The 20,255-nt window shown below is 30.1% G+C and overlaps 1 protein-coding gene across 1 annotated transcript; it reads left to right on the top strand.

Moving 5' to 3' along the window:
- Nucleotides 1-929: 929 nt before the first annotated feature.
- On the top strand, nt 930-6,930 carry LOC107853425 (serine/threonine-protein phosphatase PP1 isozyme 3). Its single transcript, XM_047409096.1, has 4 exons — nt 930-1,428; nt 4,815-5,374; nt 5,487-5,705; nt 6,415-6,930. Exons 1-4 carry the CDS (start codon nt 1,236-1,238, stop codon nt 6,436-6,438), a joined length of 996 nt encoding a protein of 331 aa, XP_047265052.1. The 5' UTR covers nt 930-1,235; the 3' UTR covers nt 6,439-6,930.
- The last annotated feature ends 13,325 nt before the right edge of the window (nt 6,931-20,255 follow it).

Genomic DNA, 20,255 nt, shown 5'->3' with positions numbered 1-20,255 from the left:
TTTGTTCTCGAGTGCTATTTTCTTCGTTAATGCAAACTTGGTTCGAGAAATGAAAGTGTCTCTATATATAAGAATCACTTGTATGTTAGTAGGTAAATTTTAATTGGGTGATTTTGATAATTTGTAAAAGTTGGGGCATAAAATTATATTTAATTTTTTTTTCAAAAATCAAAAAAAAAAAATCAAAAAAGACATGATCAAACATAAATCCAACTCCAATTTTAACTCTAATTTCAAAAATTTTTAATTTTCATGACCAAATGACTACCAAGTCTTTGACTTTAATTCATCTTTTTAATAATTATGAAGATGTATACATTTTAAATTATATTCATATTAAAAATAATATTTATCACTTTTCACTTACAATAGATCCATCAAGATCAAAACAAATGAAAAGAAGTCATCTTAATATTATATAGGTGGATCACTCTCCCAAGTAAAGCATTTATTCACTCAAATGAAAAGGCCAATTCTTCCAAACAACTAACACCCTTCATCCACAACCATTAATTCTCTCCAAAAGTTGAAGTTTTGACTTCAATTCCCCAATTTTTATAGAAATAATTGTCATTCGAACCAATTTATACACACTTTAATTAATTTTACAAAATATCTAGTATTACTTTTTATTAACAGAGGATATTAAATAATTCTATTCATTAAAATTACAACAAATGAAAAGAAGTCATCTAATATTTATCTTTCTTTAAAATTAAATCTTAGACGTCATTACGCTCAATATGGACAGAACCACCTTTAGTGAAGGATGATCAGATGTACATCCTTTATTGAAATTTTTTTTGGTGAATAGACATTAAATATTAATCATAATAAGTGTATATTCAATTTTACACACTCTAACTAAAAATAAAGCTTACACACTCTTCGTTAAATTTCTAACTCCACCGCCGACTCTCAACCCACGTCATGGATTGCAATTCCCTCTTTCTTTTTTCTCTAATAATAAGATGCCAATCCACTATTCCACTCCACTTTATTCTCCTCAAATTTCCTTCGTCCTTTCCATTATGCTCGAATCACTTTGTGCACACTTGAAGAAAAACCACTTCATCAACTACACGTGTCTCTACATAAAAGCATGCAGTAACATTCATAAAAGCATGTAGTAACATTCTTGTTTTTTTTTCCCTTCTACTTCATCAATCTTGAAACCATATGGTAGTATAACTTTTGTTGAGTACTACTGTATTATTTTTTCTGTTTATTCCTCTATGTATATGAAGAAGGTTATGGATTCTTTAGCTTTAGATGATATAATCAACCGTTTACTTGATGTTAGACATAGGCCAGGGAAACAAGTGCAACTATCTGAGTTTGAGATAAAGCATCTTTGTGTGAAGTCTAGAGAGATTTTCTTGAAGCAGCCTAATCTTCTTGAGCTGGATGCACCAATAAAGATCTGCGGTACTTTACTTCAGCCCCCTTTTTTAGATTTAATTTGACTTTGTACTACTTAGCTCTATTTTGTTTTCTTGGCATCTATACTAAAATTAGTTGGTTGAATTTACTTGTACAATTTAGCAAATCGATATCTAAGAGGATTTTGTTTATATTATTAATAAGGTTAATTTGGTAAAATACACTGCTAATTTAAGTTTTCTTAACGTGTCAAGTCAACAACGTCAAGTAAAATAAAATGGAAAAGTTATCTTGAATGAACTGCTTTTAGTGGAATTTTGAGTTCTTTGATGTGGGATTGAATTTATTGATGCATTTCTTGAAGTGGGGTGCTTTGATTTTATATAAAAAAAATGCAATCTTTGAATTGGGGTTGAATTTGTTCATGCATTTCTACCCTTCTTGACTTGACACGCATATTAAGAAGGTTTTTATTAAAAATGTATTTTTCTAAATTAACCTTATTGATAATGTTTTGAAATTTTAAATTTGACTATTACTACTTTATGTAATTATTTAATATTAGAAAAATATGATAAAATTCTCATGATTTTATAAATCGGACAAGTAACTTGAAATAACAATTTTTAATAAAATGAAATAGAGGGAGTAATTTGATTTTGCACTTTCTTGTTTCAATGGAGTTTTGAGTTCTTTGAAGTGGGGTTGAGTTTATTGATGCAATTCTTGAAGTGGGGGTGCTTTGATTTTGTATAAAAATGCAATCTTTGAAGTGGTATTGAATTTATTCATGCATTTCTTGAAGTGGGATGCTTTGATTTTGTATAAATATGCAGTCTTTGATTTTTTTTTTCTTTTGACTTTCTAAAAAGTAATATGGTTGTTGATATGACTGAACTGAGCTTAAATGAAGAATTGGGGATTCATAAGTACCTAAGGGTGTGGGCGTGGCCTGGTATGGACTAGGTTGAGTAGCATGAGGTCTCGGTTTCAATTCCCAATAGAGACAAAAACACTAGGTGATTTATTTCCACCTGTTCTGGTCTTGGTGCGGAGTTACCTGAAACCTGTTATCGGTGGGAGGTGGCAAGTATCCCATGGAATTAGTGGAGGTGTGCTCAAGATGGTCCAGATACCATAGTTATCAAAAAAAAAAAAAGGAATTGGGGATTCATATAGCCGACCCTGACTTTTTTTGGGACCGACGCGCAGTTGTTATTTGTTTTGTTGGTTGTGGAGAGGGATTCGGTTCTGATCAGGTTCTGAAGACCTGCTTTGGTAGTATTAGGTTCATTCTATTGATATACTAGTGATAGGGAGCATGAGTTTTGATGCTTGAAGTTGAGATGTGTTCTTCAATCTCCTCAATTTGGATATAGTTTTCGTTCATGATCTCTGCGTGTCACAGCTTATGCTTAGTCAGGATACGGTTTAAAAATCAGACATTCAATTGTACCTGGCTAATAGTTTCATTCAGATTAACGTACCATTCCAGTTTTAAAAGCTCTAAAATTAGCCTTTGTCGTGGTTGTCTTTTAAATGTGTCACCTTCCAATTCATTTTATCAGCTTTTCCCTAAGTTTGCATCTTGAATAGTCCTTTATCTTACTTGATCCAGTGCAACATAAGGCTCACCAAGAGACTGCTTACTTCATTTCCATAAATAAAGCATCCTCTACCTCAAGTCTAATCCCACAGTTTTTTCAAATGCTACTTTGGGGCTGCTGCATTACTTTTGTACTTTAAATTATCCTCGTTTTTTCACCAATTGAGCAAAGCAATTACTACGTTTCCCCTCTTCTTCAATTAAAGTAATTGTTAGGTTAACCTTTTGTTGAGTTCAAAATGCGATCAGTCATCTCGAGATTTCCAATTTTCCAATCATCAGTTCATCAATAAATGAAGTGCTTACGCTGATTTTCATAATTGTTACTGTTTTTTGGGGAACAGATCTGCCATAATTAGCGTGCATTCCTTTTGAAAGTAATGGTTGGCTGAAAAGCGAGTAACTAAATTCGCAGTGCATTTTATTCAACTGGTATCTTGCTGGTCTGGAATGGAAGTAAAAGAACTGGCTTTTAAACAATAGCTACAAAATACACTGACCGATTTTTGGACAGCAATCAGTTTGGTTCGACGTCCTTAATCACCTGAGCATTATATGCGCTGGTGGTGTCAATTTGGCACTGCTTGTGCCTTAAACCATAAGAAAAGACTTGATCGGAGTGTTGTAGCATTTTCGAAGTTCACTTCTTGAGGGTGAGAAACATCATGTCCCCAAGGTTACGTGGTGTTCGTTTGTTACAACCCAGTACTTAAGACGATAAGTAAAAGCTTGCTCAGAGTGTTGCTGTTTTCTCAAAAGCACCTCTTGAGGGGAGAGGATGTAATCTTTCTCCCTAGGCCAGGCAGTGTATTGTATATGTATGTAGTTTCTGCACAATTTCTTTTTGTTTACCAGTATTTACAAACTCCTTTTCTCCTCTTAACATCACATTTTGTTTTAAAGTGGACATTAAACAAAAAAGACTTAGAAAATAAAAAAGAGAAAAATAAACTTAGCAATTGAAGTCATTAAGAACATATTATATGTTAAGAGTATCTACTTTGTGGTTATTAATTTACAAAATGAATGCCAAACATATCAGCTTTCACGTGTGAAAACCAAAATCAAGTACTCAGAAAGTGCAGCCCTGCCTAATACCGAAAAGGCTTGTAAATATGCAAATCGAGGTGGAAGTGGGATTTCAATGGCTTGAAGAGATACTAAGAATACTATTTTCCATTCTTCTCTTCTTATTATCTTTTTCTAGTAGAAAACCTTGCAAATCCTTCCTCGCCAAGAAAAATGTATTAGCAGTCTAACATCAAGAGTTTTCTTTGAAGTTGAATCATTCATGTCCGCATTCCATATCTATATGATTTTGTCTGTAAAAGCATCGGTTCAGCATTCACAAGTCACTGCAACTATGCTTTTTTGCTAAGTTGTGCGAACTCTTCACTTTTGATGTCGCACCTGTTTCGAATTCTCCAAAAATACACTACTTTTGGAGAATCCGAGATGCACCCGTTGACATTTGTGAAGAGTCCGAGCGACATAGCTTTTTTGTACATTTCGTCTGCCTGAGGGCACTTTCTTGGAAGATCTTAGCTCATTGTATTCTTTGCTTTGAGTTATGCAAGTATGCTGATTGCCAATTTGTTCCCTTTGTATTGTTAATTTTTGTGTAGTTCTATTTTCCAACTTGCGCTCATATCGTTGCTTCTCATTTTCTTTCTTGAGGCACCAATATATGGTTGTATTGCAACCCCTTAAAATGTTAAAATATATGCTGAAACATTCTTGCCATTTCATACTCTCGCCCCTTTTTTTCTGGTGTAGAAAACATGACTTCCTGTCTAATTCTTTTCATGGCGCCATACTTGGCTAGGGGATATCCATGGTCAGTATTCTGATCTACTGAGGCTATTCGAATACGGTGGATTACCTCCAAGATCCAATTACCTATTCTTAGGCGATTATGTGGATCGTGGGAAGCAGAGTCTGGAAACAATATGCCTTATGTTTGCATATAAAATAAAGTATCCCGAAAACTTTTTCCTTTTGAGGGGAAATCATGAATGTGCTTCCATTAATCGTATATATGGATTCTATGATGAATGCAAAAGAAGGTTCAATGTTCGATTGTGGAAGATATTCACAGATTGTTTTAACTGCCTGCCTGTGGCAGCTCTGGTTGATGAAAAGATATTGTGCATGCATGGTGGACTCTCCCCGGACCTTCATCATCTGGATCAGATACGGAACCTCCCACGACCAACTGATGTTCCTGAAGCTGGACTGCTTTGTGATCTTTTATGGTCAGATCCTAGTAGGGATGTAAAAGGCTGGGGAATGAACGATAGAGGTGTTTCTTACACATTTAGCCCGGATAAGGTGACACAATTTCTTCAGAAGCAAGATCTTGATCTCATTTGCCGTGCCCACCAGGTTTTAAACTGAATATGACTTCCACCAGCCGATGTTTTTTCCTTCCTTTTGTTTCTTTTTTTCCCAGGGTTTCATTTTTTCAAGTTCTATGAGTTATTTATACTTAATATAGGTTGTGGAAGATGGGTATGAGTTTTTCGCTGACCGACAGCTGGTGACTATATTCTCTGCTCCTAATTATTGTGGGGAGTTTAACAATGCCGGGGCCGTGATGAGTGTGGATGAGACACTGATGTGCTCTTTCCAGATATTGAAGCCTGCTGAGAAGAAGCCTAAGTTTGGATTTGGAAACACCACTAATAAAAATGGAACTTCTCTAACAAAAACAAAGGTAAACCTTCTTATACTGAAAACTTTTTGTTATGCAAAAAAGTGGGTGTAAAAACCTTTTGGCATCCACACGAAGTTCAAAAGATCTAAGTACAACGTTAGTAGTATACAACAACAACAACATAGTATAAGTACTTCAAAAGATTAGGCCCCTTTTTCACTGTTTAGGTTACACCTTTGGCGTACCCCATGAGGGAGTGTGTCTTAATTTCAACGAGATGATCTGTTTGGATCTTGATCCATGTGTGTCTTGATTTCAACGAGATTATCTGTTTGGATCTTGATCCATGATGATAGTTTTATTAGTTCTGATGATGGGATCTGTTTGCATCACTATATAGTCTTTGCATAATAACCCTTTTAAGTTCTTTGGTCTTCTGTGGCGCTTCCCGGTGTTCTTGAACTCATTGTTTCAACTTTCTAAATCATGCCGATCAGTTTAGCTTGTGTTGTTCGTACCAAAATCACATTTCCCCCCAAGCCATTGTCATGGTAGGAAATACTTTGCAATCCTCGCGGCGTTGGGTTGATGACATTATGTGAACCATCGCCATGCAGGCTACTTCTGGAATTTCACAAGTCGTCTTTGGATCCGATTTAAGTTATAATCTTTTTATGTATTGCATTAGTAATATAGAGGCTACATCAAGTGCATTCTGCTTTTGGTTCTTTTAGTGCTAGTTTAACATTAACATCTAACTTTCTTGCAGTCATTTCTGGGCAAAGTAGGATGAAAGAAACCGAACACTTGTTCGTTATCACCTCAGTTAGCTCCGCGGCATGCAGCCTTGTTAGATGTTTGACTCGGGTTGGAAGCATCGTAGAAGAGTACTCTGAAGATGAAGATACCTACGTATGTATGATGGGAATCGAGAAATCTGTTACAATTCTGATTGTTTTTGTATAATATAAACCAAAATCTGGTGAATATATGACCTCTTATATGATTCACCAGCAAAAAGATTCACTAACCTTTGTGTTTAGGAGTGTTGTAAATGAGTCCAGCTGTTTGTGAACAAAAGTTCAGCTCAAGCTTGTTTTATGAAACGAGCTGAGCTGAGCTTGTGTTCGGCTTTTAGCTTGAATATATAGTTGTCGAGCTGAGCTCAACGAAACTTGGCTTGTTTTTTAGTGCATTTCAGAAATATGTATCGTATCCATAGCCTTTTTCCTTATACAATAAGATTTCCTATATATTTATTTTCCTTATACAAGAAGGATTCTAATATATTCTCTATAGTAGATGTTGACTGTCTCACATTGATTATGAGAATGAATTGTTAGCTAAATGATTTTGGATAATCCTGAATTTGTTTGAGGTTTTTCTCTTTGTTTTTTTTGAGTTTTCCATCCGGTGTTCGGTACCCGAATTGGAGCTCAACTAATTCGGATTTGCATCGTGTAGGGCCCATTGGGGGGAAGCGAGGTTTTTCTCTTTGTTTATTTTTGTTAAGGGAGAAACAGCCTCATTCGCTACGTCACATTCCTTTTGTGGTGAAGTTTCTCTTTATTATTAACAAAACATATTGTTTTGTTCTTAATTTTGTCTACTATTAGAAATTGATCATACATCATCGTTGTATTAAAAAAATGTACTAGTAGTACTAATACTGCATTTTGTTTCCTAGTATTGGTTCTTGAAAGAAGATACTCCTATCTCTTTGTTAAATAACTCTAGGTTATTGCTAGTTTTCGACCTAAGGCAATATATTTAATTCAGGTCAACTATGCAATTATGGCATGCATATCTACCCTTCATACGTGTCAGAATCATTTAAAAGGAGTACTTTCAGATTAAAATATGTTTTTTTTTTAAATTTAAAAATGTCGTTTATTCAAACACTCAATACATTGAAAAGAAAAAACAAATATCCTTTGATAATTTATCTGAATGATGAATTATAGTTGCTTCTGTGTAAATAAGTAAATACAGTGATGAGACTCTCCTGCTCTTCAACTGTTCGATTAATTCAGATTCATGTTAGAAAATTTTAATATGGAGTAAAGTATTTATATTCAGAGTTTGAGCTCAAGACTTTTTATTAATAATGGAAAAGTACTTATACTCCACCACGATCTTTAGATCTTAATTCTCATGCTATCTTTTGTATAAGAAAACTAAAAAATAAATATCATGACTGGGTAAATTTTGCAGACATTACCTGGATTAATTAATTAATGATTCCTTGCACTGAAGTATCTGAACAAAATTTTATAATTAAAAGTACACTTAAACTCTTACCTTTTTATGCACGTAATAGAAAGAACAATTCGATTTTTTTTGTATAGATACCTCAATTAGGCTATTTTTTTTTTGTATAGATACCTCAATTAGGCTATGTATCTATTGAATCCTTTACTCAATTAAACACAATATGCTGATGTGACAAAAAAATATAAAATACGTGTAATACACACACTAATGATATGGCATAATGACAAATTAAATAATGACACGTGATATTTTAATTTATAATAATCTAAAAATAATTTTTTAATATAATTAAATCTAAATGTTAAAAAAAAACATTAACACATCCCACCCCACTGCAGCCTACCCAATCCTCCTCACTCTCTTCCCAATACCCCTTTCCCCATCATTGACCACAGAAAAGTAAAGGAAAAAAATGGCATCTTTTTTTTCTTCATTTATCTCTAAAAGAAATTTTTTTTTTTCAACCATTGAAGCATTTCTTTCAGCCTTTTTTTTTTTTTTTTCTTTTTTTAAATTTTTTCCTCATTTGTTAAACATAATTTTAGTGAGAAAAAAAAATAAAAAAATCCTCACTTCACTCCTTTATTTCTCCACCAAAACAATATCCAACAACAATTTTAAATGAATTAGTGTATTTTGAATATTTGAATTTGGATAATTGAAGATGAATTGTTTGCAATCAGAAGAAGGGAAGGCGGGGGGGGGGGGGGGGGGGGGGGGGGAAGCTAGATTCCGTTGGAGTTCATTTTTAAATGATATACGATTTTTTAAACGACATACGACATTATACATAATTATATTACACCAGTTTTATGCAAAAGTCATGCCCACAACTTCTTCGATGAGTTCACAAAAACATATTCTTTCACTCTTTTTCTTTTTCTATGTAGTTACTCTTCTTTAAGATTATGATTTGCAGGAAAGAAAATGTTGTATTTTTGACAAAAAGAGATAATTTTTTTTTTTAGATTTTACAATGATTTTCTTTTTCATTGTGTATGATTAGTTTGATAATTGGATTGCACTGACTGATTTTTTCATTGAAATTTTGAGCTGCAGAAATGAGGTCATGTTCTTCATCATTGTCAAAGCAAGTTGCCGGTAATGATCAAAGTTCACATAGTTAGAAAAGTGTGAAGTGTGCACCCAATTGTTCAATAGGCCAATGATGAGCTAATTGTTCGCAGTATCCAAGTACTAACAGATAACGTTTACTATTGCTATGTTTAAGGTTTATGGAAAAAGAAAGATATGGAAGCTTGGTAAGGATAATGGGGAAGAAGATAGTTTTTTTTAATTATCTTTATGTGTTTTTTTTAAAAAAATTTTATGTGTTTTTTTTTATTGGTTGTGTTTTTTTATATTTAAATTTTTTGATTAATTATGACTTCTCACTATCCCAATAGAGAGTGTATTACACATGACACGTTATGTCAGCAATCGTGCTTAATTGAAATCATTTATGAAGAAACAAAGAATTCAATAGATACACAACTTAATTGAGGTGAAAAAAATCAAATAATTGAGGGCCTATGTATATATTATCCTAAGCATTTTTTTACTTACACACTTAATATGATGTATATGCAATTTCAATAAATAGTTCTCAGTTGACCATCCTTTACTGCTTATGGCTAGGCACATCAAGTTAATGGTTTGCGAAAATTGAAAGTGATTTTGGAAAATTAATCGATTGAGAGGGAGTTTTGAAATAACTGTAATTAAAGTTGGTGTCGTGTGTCCAGGAAGTTATGAGTTTAAGCCATGAAAAGACTTTGACAGAAGTGTAAGAAGAAATTGTGTATAATATATTCTTGTGATCCGATTTTTTCCTGAATCCCGTGTAGAAATAGAACGAGCACTTTAATGTATCAAACTTTCCTTTTAATATATGTTACCTTATGCACACAATTTATAGTTATCACGTTTTGGGTCAAATTCCGTTTGATTTAGGTATGGACCAGTCGAAAAAATTAAATAACTATGCCTAAATTCAGCTGACTTCTGACTTTTTAGAATTTATGCATTTAATTTTCTTGTCTTCAACAAAATATCTTGATATAAAAAGTTCTCTCTTCATCTTTTTTTATTTATTCAGGATAGTAAAATTAATTATCTAATTTTAATTCTGTTTAAAAATCAGGAGATAGTTACCACTTATATGTCCAAAAAATAGCTAGCCCACCTAAATTTGCCGTAATTTTTGACATCAATGTAGCGTCATAAGTAAAATGTACCATCTATATATTGATTGATTAACTATTTTACTACCATCTATTTATTGATTGATCAACTATGTGAATAATAAGTCAAGAATATTAAAGTGAAGGGACAGCTACTGAAGACTTAGACAAAAGTCTTTTTTCTTTTGTTGGAGAAGACTACTCTGTATATTCACCCAATTAAATCGGCAGAACTTAAATAATCGTTTATTTAAGTTATAAATTTAAAATATTTGATTTTATTTTGACAATTCCATTATAAATAACTTTTTCATGTTGTTTGCTTTTATTAGGCAGTCTATATGGTTTTGGTAATTATAGTATTTTGACTTTATTCACGTATTTAAAGGGATAAGAATAGGTATAAATCTTATTTATATTTATATTTTTAATTATAAAATAGATAATTAAATGGTTATAGGTCTATATTTAGAGTATAAAAAGTATATAATTAATTTACAAGACAAAAATATAAATTATACATATATTATGTAGTAATTATTCATTAATTATATACTATATATCCATGTATGATGTTTACAAGTAACATCGATACATTAATTATACACTAAATATAGTTCTGTAACTTTTTAACAAAAAAATTATTTAATTTATCTTGTTTAAAGGGACGTAAGAATTAAGAGTTAATTCCTCAAAATGTAATTGAACTTATGTAAACATCCAACTAAAGTAACTTTTATTCCTTCTAGGACAATATTGTCACTGAACTATGTACTTCTTTTCATTGAACTTATGTAAACATCCCACTAAAATAACTTTTATTCCTTCTAGGACAATATTGTCACTGAACTATGTACTTCTTTCTATTATAAGGTAAAACTAAGAAATTGTTAAGGATATGTTTGGAGAAGTGAATTTTGTTTGAAAAAAATTAAACTTTTTGTGAATTTGTTAAAAATATTCAAATATAAAAATCAAAAATTTATTATGTTTGTATATATGAATTTATAGTTAAAAATTTAAATTAGTTGGAGAAGAATTTTAATTATTTGGAATGGATTTGATGTTTAATTTGTGAGCAAAAATAAAAACATGATTATTCAAATTTTTCTACAATTTATAATTTTTTATTATTTAATTAAATTAATTTTAATATTTAATTTGTTATGTAGCATTTTAAAAATGACTTGAAATTTAATGTAATATTTTTTTTATTTTTTTAAAATGACATGGCAGGTGACGTGACAAACGTGTCAGGCGTGACAACTGACGTGAAGGAGAGTGTGTTACACTCTCCAAAAAAGGATTTATAATGTTGCTTTTTAGTGGGTTCAGAGGTCCAAATGATAAACATATAAGTAAAAATATCCAACTTATAAAACCGCCATTGTTATTTTTAGTGTGTTTGAATACGAGGGACAATTTTTTAAAAAAAAAACATGATTGTATGTGTCTTGGTATACCTTGAGTTGCCTTCTATATATAGCTACTAGTCTTGTGTCCACATAGCACTATTGAAATCCTTGACTTTTAGACACCACTGGTTCCATATCTTGCTTGTCACAATAATGTCCAATCCCTTTCTCCATTTATTTCATTATATATTTTGAACTAAAGTTAAATGCATTTGTTCCTAGTCTTTCTTTCCAATTTTCCCCTAGCTAGTTGTACTTGCATGCATTTATTTATCACGGTCCATCCCTAACTATTTAAGATATTATTCGTTTTGATTCGATGCTTCTAAACTATATTGCAATACTTTTAGACCTCATAGGTTTGTCCCCTAGCTAAAAAAGTCGTTTCAATAGTTGAATCCTAATTTCGACTATATATGGCACTACTCTTTGCTTTCATTTTGCAATACCTATATCTATAATGGTTTCCTATACGTAAAAAACATGGTGCATTTTTTCTCGCTATTAAACTATAATATACACATTTATAAAACCATATTAAACCAAATTTGATAGTCTTTCTTGTCGATTTTCTTTTTCTCCTTCAACTCAATTAGTGGGATTCCGACCGTTTTATCGAATTTGCAAGAAAAATTAAGGATTTGTTTAGTTGACAAAATGGGCTATGGTCCTATGGAAAAGAATATTTGTTTGTTTTGGTTCATGTTTCAAAAAATTGGCTAGGGAATATTTTCATTTTACACACTATTTTATGGATGTGATGTTCAATGTGACAGAATATGGGATTTTCTTAATTTTTCCGTCTTATAAACTTTTGACAATTCGTATTTTATGGTGCTTTTTACTCCATATAGCTATCAAATCAATTAGTAGTGCTACATATAGTTTTTGAATTTTTCAACATCTTGTAGAGCAGTTGAATCACTATCTTTTTTGGAGTTTTTAATTTTTGAACTATTTAAGGAATGAGTTTCTTACTTAAACAATCACTAATAATTAGTGAAAACTTGTGCCTATATACCTAATATGGAACAACCAAATCGAATACTACGTGCAGATTAATTTTTTTTGCTTTGGTCACCTTTTGACCCTTTCAACATCTTTTTTGGAGCAGTTGAATTCTTTATTTAAGTAATAATTATACATACCCTTCATATATGAAATTTTTATTGTTACAAAAGAATGACAAAGAAATTTAATTCATTATGGGATACTTGTGACTAATAATGACAACCATGATTGGCAACTAAAGTTGTAGTTAGGTTTCACATTAAAGGTAATTCTTTAGTATAGGAGATTTGGCATTTACACCAAATTACGTATACTACTTCAGCTAAAACTACAATAAGATAGATCAAATTAGTTATACTATTTTATGTAATCATAATAAAATACCAAACTTAATCAAATGCAAAATTTTCCATTTAGTTTAATCTTGTAATCTCTAATTAATCTTCTAGTAAACCATAATAGAGTACTTGTTTATGCTACTATGTTCATGAGTACATATGTGCAAATTTTTTTTGGCCATCTCATATATTTTCTAGTTCTCCACTGGACCTCCCCCGCGCGCCAGCCCTATAACATCTTAGGCGAATCTCGTATAGATAAAACAAAAAAGAGATGTTGGGTATATATATAGGGAAACAAGTCGTATACCTAGCGACACATTTTAAATCGTGCATGTCTAGGTCCAAAGCAGATAATATCATTAGTGAGTTGAGCTGTAACATATGATATCAGATCGAGGCACTTCACGTGCAATGTCCTTGAATGATGGTGGGACAAACCATAGTCCTCACTCTAAGTATCTAGTGTGGGGAACGGGGTATATATGTAACAACTTAGGCAAATCTCATATTGACAAAACACAAGAAAAATATTAGGTATTTAAAGAAGCAAGTCTTACACCTAATAGTGACATATTTTAAAGTCGTGTAGGGTTAGGTCCAAAGTGGACAACATCAATAGTTGGGCTGGCTTGTTACAGTTACACACACCCTTCCCTGCTCACAAGCAAGAAAAAAGAAAATCTTGAATCAATATATAAAGATACTAGGGTGTATGTTTGGAATGGAGTTTTGCGATTTCCTCATGTTTAATTTGGTTGCTTAAATTTTTTGAAGAAAATGTCCTCTAGGAAAATAAGTTTTTTACAAAATTGAGAAAAATAACTTCCTTAGTAGTCTAGACAGGTGATTTTGATCCTCCCGAGTTTAATATATATATTTTTCGATATTAAATATTTATATTTAATTAAATATTATTTAAATTCTTATTTAATTTTAATAAATTTTCCGTTACAAGATAAATAAGTAAATAAATTTAATTTTGAGATATTTTATTTTATTTTTATTCTAATTTTAAAAAAAGTATAATAATAAAAAATAAATAATACAAAAAATTAAAAATATTTTCCCTTATTATAAAATTTAATAAATAAATCAGTAGTTTAATACTATTTTATTATATTTATTTTGGCTATTTGTAGGTTTTATTGTATTTTTATTAAATATATAAATTAATTAGTTATTATTATATTTATTATTATTATTATTATATTATATTATTTATTTAATTTTTTTTAATTTATTATTATCATCTTCCATTAAATGAAAAAAATAAAGATGATATAACAATGATTTTTTGGATTTTTAATAATTTAAAGAGAATGAATTGGATTCATAATAAATTTTAACATAATAGTAGTTTTTTTTTTCTTTTCTGTATATTTTTGCTATTTTTGTTATTTATTATTTTTATTTTTATTTTATAATTATTAATAGGATTTAATAATTATTAATTAAAATTAATTAATTACTTTAAATGATTTTTTGCTTTAATTTGTTGTTAAGGTTAAGTATTCCGAATTTATAAGAAACAAATCAATGCCTTTTAACGCTAGGAAAATTTTAGGCACGTTTAAATATATTCGTTTCAATTAATAATGCGGCGTACACATCTTTCTGAGATATTTAAAATTCCAAGGATGCAATAGTGCACCTTGGCAAATATTTTTCAAAAATTAATTTTCATCGATTTAATACACGAGTTATAAACAACTATTAGACATTAAAATATGAGCGAAATTAGGCCTTAACATATAAATCAAAATAGTTAAGTTAGTATAAGTTGATAAAGCGATCGTGCTAGAACCACAGGACTCGAGGGGTGCCTTACACCTTTCCCTCGGTCAACAGAATTACTTACCCAATTTTTTATTTTCGCAGACCAAATAAGAGTCATTTCCTTTTGATTAGGAATTCAAAAAGGTGACTTGGAACACCATAACTCGATTTCAAGTGGCGACTCTGTAAATCAATTAATTCCTATTTAATATTGTCACTTTAATTGAAAAACCTTCGACTCCGATCCCTTCGAGCAAAAAAGGGGTGCGACAAGTAGATGTTGGAAAAATAAGAAGTGATTTCAGATTGATTGTAACTTCCCACCTTTCAACATACCTCATCGTCGTCCATCCTTTACCCCTATCTCACACCCCTACCCCATCCCACATCTTATAGTATTTGTCTAGATTATATACAAATATTTTGAAGAAGATATTTTTTCTTATATATCAAACACATAAATTAAATTTTAAAAAAAATCACTTATTTTCCTAAAAAAACATTTACATGAAAATACTCACAAGAATCTTAACTACTCCGCTAAGAAATAGTAAACAAAAAGAAACAAAACCGATCTTAATTACTTGTTTTGTCATAATTAGTAATAACTTTATATACAATTGCATAAAGTGTGCCTTATTGAATTCTTGGCGAAGAGGAAGTTGATGAATGTGCATAAGACTTGAAATTTTCAAATTAAGATAGCAATATTTCTTCTAATTTATGTTTAGCATATTTCAGAAGTTTGTAATTACTTTCTTCTTTTATAAGTTTTTTTATTCAATTGTTTTTTAAATAGCATTTTATTAGTTTGAAAGGTAATTTATTTTAATTAAGCTCTTAGCATAATTTCATACCATTAATTTCGCCTCCAAACTAACTTCCACTTGCTTTCTTCATTAAAATGATGTCAAATTTAGGTAAATCTTATAATTAAGAACATATATAAATTGATCATCTTCAAATCTAACTCTAAATGTTATATTCATATGTTACCATCGACTACTCAAGATGAAATTCAACCTATGATGTATATATATGCAACACATTTACAATGTGATGATTGTAACCCTATTTTATATTTCAACGTGAATTCAAATTATTCAGCCTGTAAATTTCAGACAACTATATGCAGTGATTTTTTAGTAATTCATTTTGGTATCTCAATACCTGTCCAAATTCCAATTATCAACCTTGGCATTTTATATTCTGAAAAAAAAAGAAGAAAGAAAATGAGGATGGTGGAATCTATGTTGTTGGGAATTGGGATCATGGAATTAATAAATATATAAAAACATGTGAAAAATAATTATAGTTAAAAAGTCAAACCTCATAAAATGGATATTAAATTCGATATAGAAATTAGAAACACACGACCACGGAATTATCACTAAACTTTAATTAGAAACCGTATTATAAGATTGTCCATTTTTTGTTTTTATAAGTAATCCTGGTTTATCGTGTTTTGTTCGTGAGCCCTATTTATATTAAGAATGAAGAAAGGTAAAACTATTGAATGACTACGAGGTTGCGGCTAATAACCGAGCATAAAAGAAGCCGCACTAGCAAGTACTACAGGCCCACAATCCATCAAGTCTATTAGAAATTGTCTATTATGTTCGTCAACTCACACAACTGAAATGATACAAGAGTACCATAAAAAAATGTGTTGTAATGAATGGGGTTGATCCTTCCTTAATCAAAGGTCTCGAATTTGAGTTTTGCGCATGAAAAATTCTTGGTAAGAAGTGTTTCCCCTGAATGATTTACGTAGTGCGGATTTAAATTAGTCGAACTCTAATATGACTAGTGGACTCCAAACAAAAAAACATGATATAAGACTAATTTTGAACGAACGTTTTTTCATAAAAAAGATAATGAACGAACGTTTTTTCATAAAAAAAAATTAATTTTCTTGATAAAGACTTTTAGGTCATAGTCTAAAAATCCAACAATAACACGTAAATAATTGATCTCGAGCTCAACTCAATTCAAAAATTATCTCATGAGGAGAGAATTACACAAATTCATATAAAAAAAAATTATTCGTCCTTTATTTTATGTGGAACTCTAAACACGACAACATGCTCAGTGTAATCGCATGAGCGAGATTTTTAAAAAAAATATAATATGCATTCATACTTAGGAACAAAATGAATATTACTTGTTTTAAAACGGAGGGAGTAATTAGCTATTCATATTTATACAATAATAGTCCCTCGTCCACCATCAATGTACTCTCTTTTGTTTTAAAATGGTTGACATTTTTTGACTTGACACTCGCCCTAAGAAAATATTTATTAGAAATTGATTTTACTAAATTAGTTTTATTAATTATGCTTTGAAAATCTAAAATTACGCTTTATTTAATCTTTAAATGATAAGAATAATATTGGCCGAACATAATAATATTATTTTGACTTTATAAATGTGATAACTAAATTGAAACGAATAATTTTAATAAGAGGGCAAACTAAAACGAAACCAAGGAGCACTAACTTAGCTTAAATTAATGTCTATTTAGGTTACATCATTAATTAATTACTACGCGTAGTATGCGATATGTAATTAATAATAAAAAAGAGATATTGTTACATATTCTCTTCCAAATATGAAAAAATATCTCTTTTTTTAATAATATAATTTACGAAAAAAATTGATGTAGAACTGTCGTGCTTGTTATTAGGAGACACGAAAATGTTAAATTATTTTTTTTAAAATGAATTTAGGAAAATATATAACGTCGACTTATTATTTGTCAACTATACTTAGTTGTAGAAAATGTGTTATTCGTCTTATCTTATTTTATTTCCTTCCCCCTTAATCCAAACAATCAAACATAAAAAACGATTTCGTATGCAACCGGAAGAGTGGATTAACGGCGAATGATAGGCTTAATTTAAGGGGAAAAACAGTAATTCCTTCATTCAATTTTACTTAGTTATTTTTTTATATGACACACGTATTGAAAAAATAATTATTGATATGACTATTTTATTATGTTATTTCTATTAATTGATGCTTTGATTAATTGAAAATTATTTGAAGAATAAACAATTAATATTAAGAACTAAAAAGAAAAAAATATTTTTTTTTATTGAAGTGAAAAGTGACAAGTAAAAATAAAAAAATAAGTAAAAAATAGTGATAAGTAAAAGTAAACAACGAAGTGATTTACAATGTTTTTTGTGTGAATGTGTGTAATTAAGGAGTAATTAATACTCCTTCCGTCCTATTTTACTTGTCTCAATTTACTTGGTATATTGATTAAGAAAAATAATTAATAACATGGTTAGTTTATCATAATACCCCTATTAAATTATGTTTACATTTTAATTTTAAAAAAAAGTAATTAATGTGAAAGGTAAAACATGAAAAAAAAATTATTTTATGTTTTTTCATATAGGTGACTCCATCTTTTATGGGACTGAGGCACAAATGTATTGTTTTTTATTTGTTATTGTTTTGCCTGTTCTTTTTTCGCCAAATACCCGAATCTAGTTTTGATACATGAAATTTACTTTTATTTTGAAAATTTTATTTTATTTAAAAAATAAATGTAGATGTACTTGGACAAGAAAAAATAAAGAAAAATTAAAATAATTTACTTTCTTAGACAAAATAGACCCAACTGGCATTTTCCTTGACAAGACTAAGGACTAAAGCATTGACTTAGAGAATGACCTGGAATTGATTAATATGAAGAAAGTTCAAACACATACAAACAAGCATATGGAGATAATTCCTGACCTAATTTCTCCGCTTTGATCGCCTTTTTTTTCATTAACTGTTAGAGTTTGTGACCCGAATTTTGTTGATCCGACTCTGAAAAATTTGCGGTGCAACCCATGTTCGCCTCGCAATATGGAGCTGTATATTTTTGGCTTAGGATTTATTTGTATGCATATATTATATAAGTGTATTTAGTGAGTTGTTTTTGGTTGTGAAAAATTACGTTATTGAGACTTTTGTCTCCTCCATTGTACTCCTCTCCATTATAGTTAATTCCTCCTCCTCTACCCGTATTTTTTTTCATCAAGAATTTTCACGTAAATCTGTGTGTGTTCATCTTGTTGCTTCTATTGCTTATTCCTGTTTGATTCAATAACAATAACAGTATTGATCGGGCTAACTTGTGTTTTGAATACGTGCTACCTTTCACTAGCAAATGCATATTGGATAGCTCAGTCACCACCATGACTTTGGCAGATTGAAAAATCACCTGATGTTTTTTGGTCCAAGGAGCAATTTTAAGCCTTATACTCCTGTGTTTTTCGCCCATTTCTTTGACAATTAGGCCACTTATTGATAATTAAACCACACACACTTCTCAACACTCATAATACTTATTATTGGTCTATGAATAATTTCTGTTTCAATAAAATAAATTGAGATCAACATTTGTGCTACTATCTATGAACGAATAAGAGAAAAGGATATTTTTTATAGTTCAAACTAACTACACATGATGCTTGATGATTAGAGTAAAAAAATACGTTCTGTTAATGAGCGATAACATCAAACGAAAATTCAAAGAGATATGGATTTTGTTTGTTGTAGTTTTTATATGAAATTTCCACAGTAAGAATTACAAAGTCTTTCTTGACTTTATTTTTGTATGTTGTAGTTTTCAAATGAAATTTTCACAGCAAGACTTACAAAGTCTTTCTTGACTTTATTTTTCTATTCTTTTAGCTACTTAAATATGCTTGATTAGATCACAGTAAAGTATTCTCTTTTAATAAAATCGGTCCACATAAATTAATATCTAATCAAGTATAAGAATTTGTCATTTGTCTTTTTTTTTTTTTTTGCAAGCTTTGAAATTTAACATCAAATTGAATGAATTTTTGTGATGTAGCTTTCTTTCAAATTTCTATAACAAGAATTTTGTGACTTTAATGTTATGAAAAGTAAGTCTAGTTCAAAATATATTAGAGATAATGTTAGTCTGAGACTGGATATGCTCCACTAGTTTAAAGATGTGAAATGATAACCAAACATATTTGCATCACATATATACCATATCATTTTTGTCTGAATTAAATTCAATTATTCCATGTCCTTTTTCATTTTTTTATTAAATTTAAATACCAGTGAACTTTATTTTGTGATAATGTTAAAGTGTCAAGACTATATTGGTAATGAACTATATTTTTTTATTTATTTGAAAGTGAAAAGGATTTGTTTGAAATTTCTCATCAAGACATAAAAAATATTGTCTTATGAAATTTCTGTGGAAGAAACTTGTACATTAACTTGAGAATGACAAAGTTTAAGTATTTGTTGTTGAATTCTTTCTTTCGAGAGTAAAAGATGCAGATTATATGACTTAGTCATATCTAATGTTTGAAAATGACGTTCTCCTACTCTTTTGGCCACTTAAATATGATATTTCTACAACAAGACTTACAAAATCTTTCTTGACTTCATTTTTCTCTGCTCTTTTTTCCTTTTATTTTGGGACCAAAGAAATGTGTTTAATTATTTGAAGTTTAATTTGATTCTATAATTTAAAATGGTCTATTGGATTCAAAATAAGTTATTTGATGTTTAATTATCCATGTTCAGGGCATTATTATTTAGCTTTTGAGATAGATTTGCTCGTAT

Source organism: Capsicum annuum, chromosome 3 (genome assembly GCF_002878395.1).
Source record: "Capsicum annuum cultivar UCD-10X-F1 chromosome 3, UCD10Xv1.1, whole genome shotgun sequence".
Classification (NCBI taxonomy): domain Eukaryota; kingdom Viridiplantae; phylum Streptophyta; class Magnoliopsida; order Solanales; family Solanaceae; genus Capsicum; species Capsicum annuum.
The sequence above is the reverse complement of the archived record's forward strand: the minus strand, read 5'-3'. Positions and strand labels throughout refer to the sequence as shown.

Bases quoted from the DNA above. Each gene is read 5' to 3' on its own strand.
- LOC107853425 (XM_047409096.1), top strand. From the start codon at position 1,236: ATGTATATGAAGAAGGTTATGGATTCTTTAGCTTTAGATGATATAATC. The intron at 1,429-4,814 runs GTACTTTACTTC...ATACTTGGCTAG, and splicing joins TGCACCAATAAAGATCTGCG to GGGATATCCATGGTCAGTAT. The intron at 5,706-6,414 runs GTAAACCTTCTT...ACTTTCTTGCAG, and splicing joins CTTCTCTAACAAAAACAAAG to TCATTTCTGGGCAAAGTAGG.